Genomic DNA, 11753 nt, shown 5'->3' on the forward strand with positions numbered 1-11753 from the left:
GTGGATTTATGCATATACAAGTTGTTCTCTTCACGCTAGGACTATTCCTTCGCGCTTGTTTGGAAGTTCGACCTTTCTATGACCACTATCGTGAACAAATGGGCCATCTCGTTACCCACACAGTATTCCTTCATTCGGCGTCCCGCGTTGTGTCCTGCCAAAACAATAAAAAAAACATTCACACCATGCATATTTAGGAGCGCAAAACAAAGGGACGAAAAAAGACGCGCCACTCTTGTGCCTCGCATCTTGCGCTTTTCTCCGTCCTTGTCTATTTCGCTGTTGCTAATTATGCACCGATAAGAACTTGCTCACTTACCGTACTCGCAAATGAAATTTCAACATCGCGCGTTCTCCAGCGTGGGCCTTGAATTCGCGGCAGTTCGGTACTTCATCGTTTTCGGTTCCGCCGCGCGGTCGACCTCGCGTCTCGCGAAGGAATCCCGAGACAGCGTGCCACGGGCAAGGCGCGCCCGCAGAATCGCGCAGGTGCGCGTGCAAACCACGCGACGCACGATCCGGCTCTGCTCCAGTAATTTCACCAAGCACTGCGTCCAAACCTTATGCGGCCCTGCTGCGCGGCCGATGACGCCAAAGGACCTGATGCGACGGCAAAGCTCCACCGAAAGCGTAAGGCCCTTAATTCGCTCTCTGCTTCGTCGCTCTGTGCGGTTAACGAACACACGCCGTGGTGGCTTAGCGGCTGTATCGTGCTCTCCTGCTCAGCAAGAGGTCGCGGATTCGATTCTCCCTCGAGGTATAGCCGTACCATATAATGCTAACCGCATTACTACTGTCATAGACGCGGAAGACATTGCGGAATAAATGCAAGTGCGAACAAGAGAAAATCATCGCTACACTCTTTCTATGTAACTGTATACTACTGAGCATTATCCGCATTTGTTCCGTAGCCGTTGTTTAATCATGCCGTCGACGCAAATTCACATCGCGGTGCACGAATTTGGCCGTTGTTGTATATGCATGTTAAGCTTGAAACGCAATAACATTGCGTTGTGCGTCTCCATATGTCCTCGTTTCAATTTATGCTGTTAGTACCTAAGAATATATAGCCACATTTTTCGCCATGAACGTCTCACGTCACAGCAGGACATGCGAAAACACAGAACTGTACCGCTTCTAGTTATCTTTCCTTTGCCTTTTTCACTTCACATACACCTGATGTCTGTGAATTTGCAAAGCAGCGCTATGTACTAGCGTAGTGAAGGCGGCATATTCAAAGCTAGTATACTGAGCCAGCAACTTTACTTACCGGTTTTCATTCGCTGTTGAATATGTTCTGTTATATATAAAAATGCAGCTGTTTTGCTTCGGGAAGCGACATTGACATTCTCAGTGAAATACAGGTTTCTGATACCCCTACGTTGAATTTCACAATGTATGGCAATGGAGTCCAGATTACGAGGCGTTTTCTGGTGCTTGGAGCTTTCCCCGAGTAGGATTAGACGAGGCTTTTACTTTTAGGCACACACTGCACGAGGTGACTTGCACCCGCATGGTTTCCGCTCCTCATTAGGCTAACGCCAGTGCTAGTTTCTAGCCTAATGCCTGACTCCCGTAAAATACAGTACCTAAATGGAGCAGCTGCACAACGTGACTTCACGAACACCTCGCCGGCTGCCGTCAATTTCAGTATAGAGAAGGCATTTTTCAACAAACTGTACACACGCTAACTTTCTGAGTTTTCTTATGTTACTTGGCGACACTTACTCTTCAAACGAGCAGAAAGCCCGCCTTAGCGATGTGATATGGGAGCAGCAGAGTGGAGTACGAGCACGACAGGTGTTTGTCCGCAGGTCTGCAAGGTGGGAGCACAGAGCGGCCGGCTACGAGAGTCCGCTGCGTGCCTGGTCGGCAGCTTTTCCAGCGTGTGCCGGTCGGTCCACCAGCTCCTCTCCAGCCTGCGCTGCGGGCGGAGCGTCTCGGGCCACCACCGGGTGGACCTGGACAGGTCATGCAAGGTCCGCGCAGCCGACGGGTGCTTGCACCTTGCGGAGCTGTCCCTATGGAACAACTTCATGCGGGTCATCATGATCGAGCTACGCGAAGCATGGCTGGCCCTCAATTGCCTGCGGGGACGCGTGGATCCTTTGGTCTCCAACGAGCAGCGCAGGCGCTCTTTCGTTCTGGTTCACTGGCCGCTGGTGGAGCACCGCTCCACCGAGTTTCTCGAGCTGTGCGAGTCACGCATGCCACCAAAGCAGTTCCTGTTACGGGACGGCCTCGTGCTTAGCGACAACCTGAGGCACGCCAGGCTCTGCTACCACCTGCCGGTCTACCCGTCCAGGGACCCGATGGACGCGCTACGCTCCACTGTGACCACGCTCGACACGCTGGAAATCGTGAGCGTGCGCTTCTCGAGCGTGGGTGTGAGCTGTGCGAGCTGGTCGACAGGTGCGACGCCATGCGCACACTCGCATTCCTCGAAAACTGGATCGGCGTGTCCGTGGCGTTGACGCGCTGATGCACCGTGGTACGCGGCAGCGCCAGATCCACGTCGCCGAGCTGTTCCCGACGGTTGACACCCGCTACGGGCTGGCCGACCTCGTGTCCTGCATCGCAGCCATTGCGGAGCTCGTCGTGACCCGCTGTGCGACAGGAACGTACGGGACGCTTCATGGTTTCACGGCGCTGTTCGTCCTTCGCGCAGCTGGGTGCGCGAAGCGCGAGGCACTCGCAAAGTTCAACTTCGAAATCAACGAGCTGCACCTCGGATACCTTTTATTGCGTTGAGCGAATCGCTCGGTTGCCTGGCCCATTTGATTGCTTTTGCAGGTCAGCGCGAGATTCTTTCGATTTTCAATGTATATTAAACAGAATTATTTAGGTAGTTTGATGAATTTGAATAAAGTCGCACAATAAGCAATGGGACTTACACCCAAGTTAACCCAAGTTGTGTATTAACTTGGGTAATTAGGTATGGGCTAGCTACTGTCTTTGCAAGCAGGCTGCCTGTGCCAGTGGGTATATCCCTGCATGAGACATGTACGCTGTAAAAAATATTCCCATAAAAAACACTTTTTGCCTTCTGCCTTGCCAGGAAATTCTGTAAAGCTCTGTTACATATATATTTTTTTCTTTTTCTGCTATTTAGCAAGTTCTTTCTGTTTACGTTACCAGAAATTTACTGTTTAGGGACAGTTACCTTTTACGTGTTACAGAAAAAGTTACGTTTCGTGTTTAAATTTTTTCTGTTTTCATAATATGTTCTGCTTAATTCAACAGAAAAAGTATGCGCTAAACAATTATCCATCTTGAGGCACAGAAATGTTGTTTTCTCTTTATATTTTTCTATTTCTTCACAGTTTGTTCCAATGCACAGCAAATTTGATATTGACGTGAAGCTCCCCCTACAGGCACCGATCGCCAGAGAGAGGACGAGGAAGGGCGCAGTTGTGGACACGGGGTTTTTTTAGTGTCGGCCATCATTAAAAGAAGGCTGTTCTGTTTGGCGAGTGCGTCTTCGTTATCTTCGTGACAATTTACTGGTGGAGGGGCGGGGTACATGCTGCCATTGCCGGAGACGCAGTGTACCCCTGGCACGTCTCGTGTGAATAGTCCGGGAGAGAGAGAGAAGGGACTTCATTTGCACCTGTCAAATAAATTGACGAGGTAGAGGCTCCAGCCTAAACCCACTTTCATCCTCCCAAACTGTCGGCCGCAATCCCTTGGGACGCGGCGGCGGTCAGGGCGAGACCAATGACTTGTCGTTGAGCATTTTCTTCTTCGTTGAGTAGCAAGGACTGCCAGGATTCTCTACATCTATCTAGCTTATCAAAGCTAGGACAGGTCCAAACCATGTGGACTGAGTCCGCTATACCATCACAATGCATACACCGAAGGCTATACACCGAGGGATGCCATTTCCTCCACAGTTGTGGGTTCGCAAATACTCCCGTTTGCAGCTAACTGCAGCACATAACTTCCTCGCTTTCAGTAAGGTTCTTATCCGCTCTCGGGTAAGTTATACGCCCCAGCTTGTAATGGTTGAGAATTTCCTGAAAAGTGCTCAGTGCGTCACCGGTCTATAGGGGTTTCTCGCTTGGGAGTGTTAAATTATTCTCAGCACAGTCTCGGATCGAAGAAGAAGAAGCGCCTCCTTCCTGGAGGGAGCCTGATCTTACGAGCACGTGCAGCCAGGGGCTACCTGAACGGCAAAGAATAAAACGAATGCCTCATGCTTTGACCCTCGCTTCTCGTCTGTAAACCATGCGTCACCTTAAACAGGGTGCTTGTCAAGAGAGCGCTGGGATCCCGGAAAGTGAGACCTCGGGCCAGCGCGTGCGCCTTCTCGTTCCCCGGCAGACCCTGATGAGCCGGTATTCAGATAAGCGAAGCCTGCTCCGCCGGGGCCTGCCCGGCGCCTAATATGTGTACAGCTGCGGCTGAGATCCTGCTCGCATCAAAATTTCTGATTGCAGATTTCGAATCACTAACAATAACTCTCCCATTCTTTTCAGTCAGAGCCAGCGCAATGGCTACTTCTTCCACCTCCGTTGCTCCTAAATGCATCACGCTGCAGCACGAGGCAGGCCCGCGGTTTTCGCGAGCACTTACGGCTGCATATACTTTGCCTTCTTCCGCAAGCGGGATAGCCGAAAGTGGACGTGGAGGAGCCCGAATGGCGAGACTAGAAATGAAATAGACTTCATACTCTACGGTAACCCTGGCATCATACAAGGTGTTGGCGTGCTCGGCAAGGTGCGCTGCAGTGACCATAGGATGGTAAGAACTTGAATTAGCCAAGACTTGAGGAAGGAACGGAAAAATCTGGTACATGAGAATCCGATCAATGAGTTAGTGATAAGAGGGAAAATAGAGGAATTCCGGATCAAGCTACAGAACAGGTATACGGCTTAAACTCAGGAAGAGGACCTTAGTGTTCAAGATATGAACGACAATCTTATGGGCATCATTAAGGAGTGTGCAATGGAAGTCGGTGGTAACTCCGTTAGACAGGATGCAAGTAAACTATCGCAGGAGAGAAAAGATCTGACCAAGAAACGCCAATGTATGAAAGCCTCTAACAATACTGCTAGAATAGAACTGGCAGAATTTTCCAAGGTAATCAACAAGCGTAAGACAGCTGACGTAAGGAAGTATTGTATGAATTGAATTGAACATGCTCTCACGAACGGAGGAAGCCCAAAAGCACAACTAGGCATATGCAAGAATCAGATGTATGCGTTAAGAGACAAAGCCGGCAATATCATTACTAAAATGGATGAGATAGTTCAAATGGCTGATGAGTTCTATAGAGATATATAAAGTAACAGTGGCACCCACGACGATAATGGAAGAGAGAATAGTCTAGAGGAATTTGAAATCCCACAAATAACGTCGGAAGAAGTAAAGAAAGCCTTGGGCGTTATGCAAAGGGAGAAGGCAGCTGGGGAGGATCAAGTAACAGCAAATTTGTTGAAGGATGGTGGGCAGATTCTTCTAGAAAGAACTGGCCACCCTGTATACGCAATGCCTCATGACCTCGAGCGTACCGGAATCTTGGAAGAACGTTAACATAATCCTAATCCATAAGAAAGGGGACGCCAAAGACTTGAAAAATTATAGGGCCGACCAGCTTACTGTCCGTTGCCTACAAAGTATTTACTAAGGTAATCACAAATAGAATCAGGAACACCTTAGATTTCTGTCAACCAAAGGACGAGGCAGGATTCCGTAAAGGCTACTCAACAATAGACCATACTCATACTATCTTGCAGGTGATAGAGAAGTGTGCGGAATATAACCAACCCTTATTTTATATATAGCTTTCATTGATTACGAGAAAGCGTTTGATTCGGTCGAAACCTCAGCAGTCATGGAGGCATTACGGAATCAGGGTGTAGACGAGCCGTATGAAAAAATACTGAAAGATATCTACAGCGGCTCCACAGCCACCGTAGTCCTCCATAAAGAAAGCGAGAAAATCCCAATCAAGAAGGGCGTCAGGCAGGGAGATAAGATCTCTCCTATGCTAATTACAGCGTGTTTACAGGAGGTATTCAGAGGCCTGGATTGGGAAGAATTGGGGATAAAAGGTAATGGAGAATACCTTAATAACTTGTGATTCGCTGATGATATTACCTTGCTTAGTAACTCAGGAAACCAAATGCAATGCATTCTCACTGACATCGAGAGGCAAAGGAGAAGGGTGGTTCTAAAACCTAATCTGCAGAAAATTAAGTAACGTTTAACAGCCTCGGAAGAGGACAGTAGTTTACGGTAGGTAGCAAGGCACTGGAAGTGGTAAGGGAATACATCTACTTAGGACAGGTAGTGACCACGGATCCGAATCATGACGGTGAAATAATCAGAGGAATAAGAATGGGCTGGGGTGCCTTTGGCAGGCATTCTCAGATCATGAACAGCAGGTTGCTATTATCCCCCAAGAAAAAAGTGTATAACAGCTGTGTCTTACCAGTACTGACGAACGGGGCTGAAACCTGGAGGCTTACGAAAAGGGTTCTACTTAAATTGAGGACGACGCAACGAGCTATCGAAAGAATAATGATGCATGTAACGTTAAGGGATAAGAAAAGAGCGAATTGGGTTAGGGAACAAAAGCGAGTTAATGACATCTTAGTTGAAATCAAGAAAAAGAAATGGGCGTGGGGAGGACATCTAATGAGGAGGGAAGATAAGCGATGGTCATTAAGGGTTACGGACTGTATTCCAAGGGAAGCGAAGCGTACCAGGGGGCGGCAGGAAGTTACGTGGGCGTATGAGATTAAGTTTGCAGGGACAACATGGCCACAATTAGTACATGACCGGGGTAATTGGAGAAGTATGGGAGAGGCCTTTACCCTGCAGCGGGCGTAACCAGGCTTATGATGACGATGATACTTTGCCTTGATGTATTTCGCCGCGTCCGTGTATATCACATCCCGACTGCCTTATAGTTTTTTCTGCAGTGCCTCAGCCCTATACCTGCGCTTGCCCTCGTGATCACCGGGTGCATACTCTTCGGCAACGGTAGTATTATCAGCCTGTCGCTGACTCGCGGTGGTACTTTGCCTGTCTGCTTGGAACATGCCTGAATCTCGAACCCCAGCCGCTACAAAATGCTTCTACCAGCCTGACTACGCAGAGATTACCTCTGTGCACATACGTACCAGCCGCCGTCTGGAAGGGCTCCAACGTGAGCACAGTCTTTTGCCTTGGCGTATCCGGACGAAGAACCCGATCCCACCACCTTCTGCTGAGGCTGTTCTGCCGGCAAATTTCATCAACTAGACGCAGGTGCCGATCGTATTCCACGGAGATGCTACTGAAGCCGTGGAAGATTGGGTAGACCATTTCGAGCGGGTCACCGAATTCAACGGATGGAACGAAGAGCGCAAGCTGCGCTGCGTGTACATCGCGCTCGAAGTGTCTGCGAGGACGTGGTTTCATAAACATGAAACCGCATTGTTTTCGTGGGACGAATTTCGACGACAGCTCAGCGCCACGTGCTCGAACATGGACAGGGAAATGAGAGCGGAGTTGCCAATACGGGCAAGATCCGCCACAGCAGAGACCAGGGAGTATGCACTTGACGTCATCACCAGGGTAGCCCAAGCACGCGAAATTGCCCGCGCTCGCCTCCTGGCCTCTCAATACAAGCAACGGCGCTTGTACGATCCCTAAGACAGAGACGTCCACGTTTCGCCTGGATCTCTGGCACTCCTGTGGTGCCCGACTCGTCATGTTCGTCTGTCAGAAAAACTCCTGTCTTGGTACACAGGCCCATTTCGAGTGCTGCGGGCCGTGACTAGAGTTACCTATGAAATCGCCCCAGCCAGTACCAGTGCCTCATCTGCCCCAAATTTTACTGACGTTGTGCATGTCTCACGCCTGAAGTCTTATTACTCTCGTGCTATCACCGATATTCAGACGCCCCTGGACAGTGCTTCTGCCGCTGGGGAAAATTATACATGCATATTGCGTGTTTCTTATCGCCGATGCACGTGTGCACCCCGACGAAGACGACGAACGTTCTCTGACTCTCGAGCTGTCGTAAGCTCTTGTGCTAGCTTCTGCCTTCTTGCCGTTCATGAACGTCCTGATTTCCTTGTCACTTGTATTTCATTTTGACTACTACAATCCCACAGAAGCTGGCAATGATATAATGGCTATGGAATTCAAGTCGTTTAAATCAATTCTACCGTGGACGCGACAGCCGCTTTTGCTCACTGCGAACGCACATATTGCATCAATAAGAGCCATTCTTAAGCATATAATTTCACAGCCTAAACAAATATGGGGTTCCCACTTAATGTGCTAATCGATCTATACGAAGCTTTCTGTGTTTGCTCGATTGACGTCAATTAGCGGTAATGCTGACTGCGAATGTATGATTTCTTCAGCGCGTAGTGAAATACGTGAGTAGTGAGTTGATGGCAAATGTTAGCTAACGTGCACTCTTTATCTGCGTAGTGCACAACATACAGCGAGCCGTGTTTGCTTGAGGAGTTGTTCCGCGCCATTGTTTGTAACCTATGAGACTTAGGGTTGCTATTGCATTGCTACACATGGCACATCGCATCGAGGTAGATGTGTTGGTAGAATTATGGTGCTCTACTTGCCAAAACACTATCGGAAAATGAGGAACGCCATTGTGGCGGACTCGGGATTGAGTTTGATATCCTGGTGTTCTTTAACGTGCTCCGAAGTAAAAATGCACTACCGTTTTTTGCCTTTCGCTGCCGTCGCAATCCGGAGCCCTCTTCAGGGATCGAACCCACTACCTCGAGCAATACCATAGCCGTCAAACTACCGCGGTGGGCACATAACTGTTGATTTTACGTGCGACCAATTCAGTAGTGTCACCTTTAACTTACGGTAAATAATTGCGGTTTTGCCTCGCGGCAGGCGGAGGAGTATGCTGAAAAACTCGGACGTCAGAACTGGAATCAAGTGTGCGACCAGGTACAGGGAACCCTCAGCAACCGAAAGACCTGGGCCATTTTAAAAACCCTTCTGGCGTAGACGGAATCAAAAACTGTCACGGGGCAACACATACAAAGACTTATACACAACTTCCAGGGAACCGAAGAAGAAGCGCTCAAAGCCATCACTGCGAAATACATCGGAGACGAGCAACAACGGAAGACGCAGCCAGTCATTCACCCGGAGTACGAGGGGGAACCCAATCCGGATTTAGACCAGCCTTTCACCAAGTCGAAGATCGTGGCAGCCTTAAGAAATCTCACAAGAAACACGACGCCCGGCAGGGATAAAATTAACAACAACACCCTCCGTAACCTGGACGACGGGGCGACGGAGAGTTTGCTGAAGTATGTCAATGAAAGCTGGGAGACGGGCAGTATACCGGCTTCCTGGAAGCACGCGGACGTAACGATGATCCCGAAACCCGGCAAGCCCATCAACCTACAGAACCTGCGTCCGATCTCTCTTACGTCATGCGCGGGAAAACTCTTCGAGCACATGGTCCACAATCGTCTCTCGCCCTACCTGGAAGAAGGTGGGCACCTGCCGAACACAATGTTCGGTTTCCGGCCTAACCTCTCCACCCAGGACATTCTACTTCAGCTTAAAGAAGAAGTCATCGACGGCCTCAGCACATGCCACAAGAGTGCCATCCTGGCACTCGACGTGAAGGGAGCCTTCGACAACGTCTCACACGAAGCAGTGCTAAACAGCCTACAACATACCAACTGCGGACGGCGGACATACAACTACGTCCGGGACTTCCTGACGGGTAGAACGGCGACCATAGGCCTGGGGAATCTCAGGACCGAGAAGTTCCCAGTACCGCAGAAAGGAACCCCCCAGGGGTCGGTGACCTCCCCGTTGCTGTTCAATATAGCGATGAGGGGATTGCCGAACCTCTTGGAGAACATCAGGGGTATCCGTCACGCAATGTATGCAGACGACCTGACCATGTGGACGTGCACGGGATCGGCGGGCGAACAACAAGACGCCCTGCAGGAAGCCATCGACAGGACCGAGCATTATCTACACTGCGGTCTTTCATGCGCGCCGGAAAAGTCGGACCTCCTGATCCTCAAAAAGAGGACAAGAGGGCGGCCTCCGCAGGACACACCTGACCCAACGTTGACACTAAATGGAGTCAACATACCCAAGGTGGACACACTTCGTATTCTGGGCCTCACTTTCCAGAAGGACGGTGCCGGTCTCGCCGCCATTAAAAAACTGCAAGCGACAGTTATTCAAGTCGCGCACTTGGTACGAAGAGTGACAAACAAAAAGCACGGCCTGAAAGAGCAGGACACAATCAGAATAATACAAGCCCTGATAATCAGCAGAGTCACTTACGGCACCGCGTACCTGGGTCTCAAGAACAGCGAGAGAGACAAATTGAACACCCTAATACGAAAAACCTACAAGCTGGCACTGGGGCTTCCACCGACGACGTCGACGGAGAAGCTACTCAGCCTGGGCATACACAATACTTGGGAGGAACTTGTAGAGGCCCACAAGACCAGCCAGATAGAGCGACTCAAGCTCACCAGCACGGGTAGGGACATGCTAATAAGAGTGAGCTACCCAGTCGAATATGCGTCTACAAAACAGCGGGTTCCTCTACCCCTGAGGGAGAAGATCACGGTGGCCAGCATCCCGAGAAACATGCACCCTGAATACCACAGAGAAAGGAGGCGAGCGAGAGTGAAAGCCCTACGTAAGGCCTACGAAGGACCAAAACAAGGAGAAGTCCGATACACCGACGCGGCAAAGTACAAGAACAGAGCGGCCCACGCTATCAGCGTGATCAACGGCCAAGGACAAGAGGTAGCTGCGGCCTCGGTAAACACTCCAGACATCGACTGCGCGGAAGAAACGGCAATAGCCCTGGCGGCCACTACGGGCCAGCGAGAGGAAGATCTAATCACAATCATCGCCGACTCGCAAACAGCATGTAGAAATTACCAAAAGGGCCGCATTTCCAAACAAGCCCTGAGCATCCTCGAAAAACGAGACAATTTTCCTGAACTGTACATTGTCTGGGCCCCGGGACACGAGTCCCTGGCGGGTAATGTAGCGGCTAATGCCGCTGCCCGAGATCACATTCTCCGGGCTATCCCACCAGGTTCACGAGCACCGGTAGACCAACAAGATAGCGTCCCGAAAAGATACGCCGATATCCTGAGCCACTACAGGCTGGGTAGGAGGATCTATCCACCCCCGCATCCCCAGCTGACAAGAGAAGAGGCGGTGATCTTCCGAAAACTACAGACCGGCACATTCCCGCACGGCACCCTGCTACACGCGATGTATCCTACCAGCTATACTGCACCTTCTGATGCACCTTCGTAGATGCACCTTCTGCTCTACGCCCAATACCCTCTACCACATGGTATGGGAATGTCAACAAAACGCATCGACACCGTCCATCACCGGACCAACCGTCGAGCAGTGGGAGGCCCAGCTGACAAGATCGAGCCCTGAAGACCAGCATCGCCTGGTGAGCAGGGCCAAGTTATCAGCTCAGGCCCACGGCATCCTGGACTAGGGAAGCCGCCCACCTCGGACGATTTTACCGTCGGCTCATTTCTACTAATAAAGTTTATTCCTCCTCCTCCTCCTTGCCTCTGCACGGCTTGCAGTTGTGCACTTGACAAATCTGCATGGTGTCTATTTTTTTTTTAGAAATAGCAGAAAGGTGCAGTAACGTGCCTGCAATTCGCCCGCAACCTCTTTCGTGTCTATAGTAGTAGGGTTTCGTTATCTTCTCATATCGTGTTTTCCCTGTCCCGTCCTACCCCCAGTATGAT

The 11753-nt window shown here is 50.2% G+C and overlaps 1 protein-coding gene across 1 annotated transcript; it reads left to right on the forward strand.

Moving 5' to 3' along the window:
- The first annotated feature begins 480 nt into the window (after positions 1–480).
- On the forward strand, positions 481–2905 carry LOC135914733 (uncharacterized). The gene is made up of 2 exons (XM_065447662.1): positions 481–630; positions 1815–2905. Exons 1-2 carry the CDS (start codon positions 586–588, stop codon positions 2472–2474), a joined length of 705 nt encoding a protein of 234 aa, XP_065303734.1. The 5' UTR covers positions 481–585; the 3' UTR covers positions 2475–2905.
- Positions 2906–11753: the final 8848 nt, after the last annotated feature.

The sequence above is a fragment of the Dermacentor albipictus genome, unplaced genomic scaffold (assembly GCF_038994185.2).
Source record: "Dermacentor albipictus isolate Rhodes 1998 colony unplaced genomic scaffold, USDA_Dalb.pri_finalv2 scaffold_14, whole genome shotgun sequence".
NCBI lineage: Eukaryota > Metazoa > Arthropoda > Arachnida > Ixodida > Ixodidae > Dermacentor > Dermacentor albipictus.

Excerpts from the sequence above, each read along its gene's own strand:
- LOC135914733 (XM_065447662.1), top strand. The coding sequence starts at position 586 with ATGACGCCAAAGGACCTGATGCGACGGCAAAGCTCCACCGAAAGC. Across the intron at positions 631-1,814 it reads GGCAAAGCTCCACCGAAAGC|GTCTGCAAGGTGGGAGCACA; the intron begins GTAAGGCCCTTA and ends GTTTGTCCGCAG.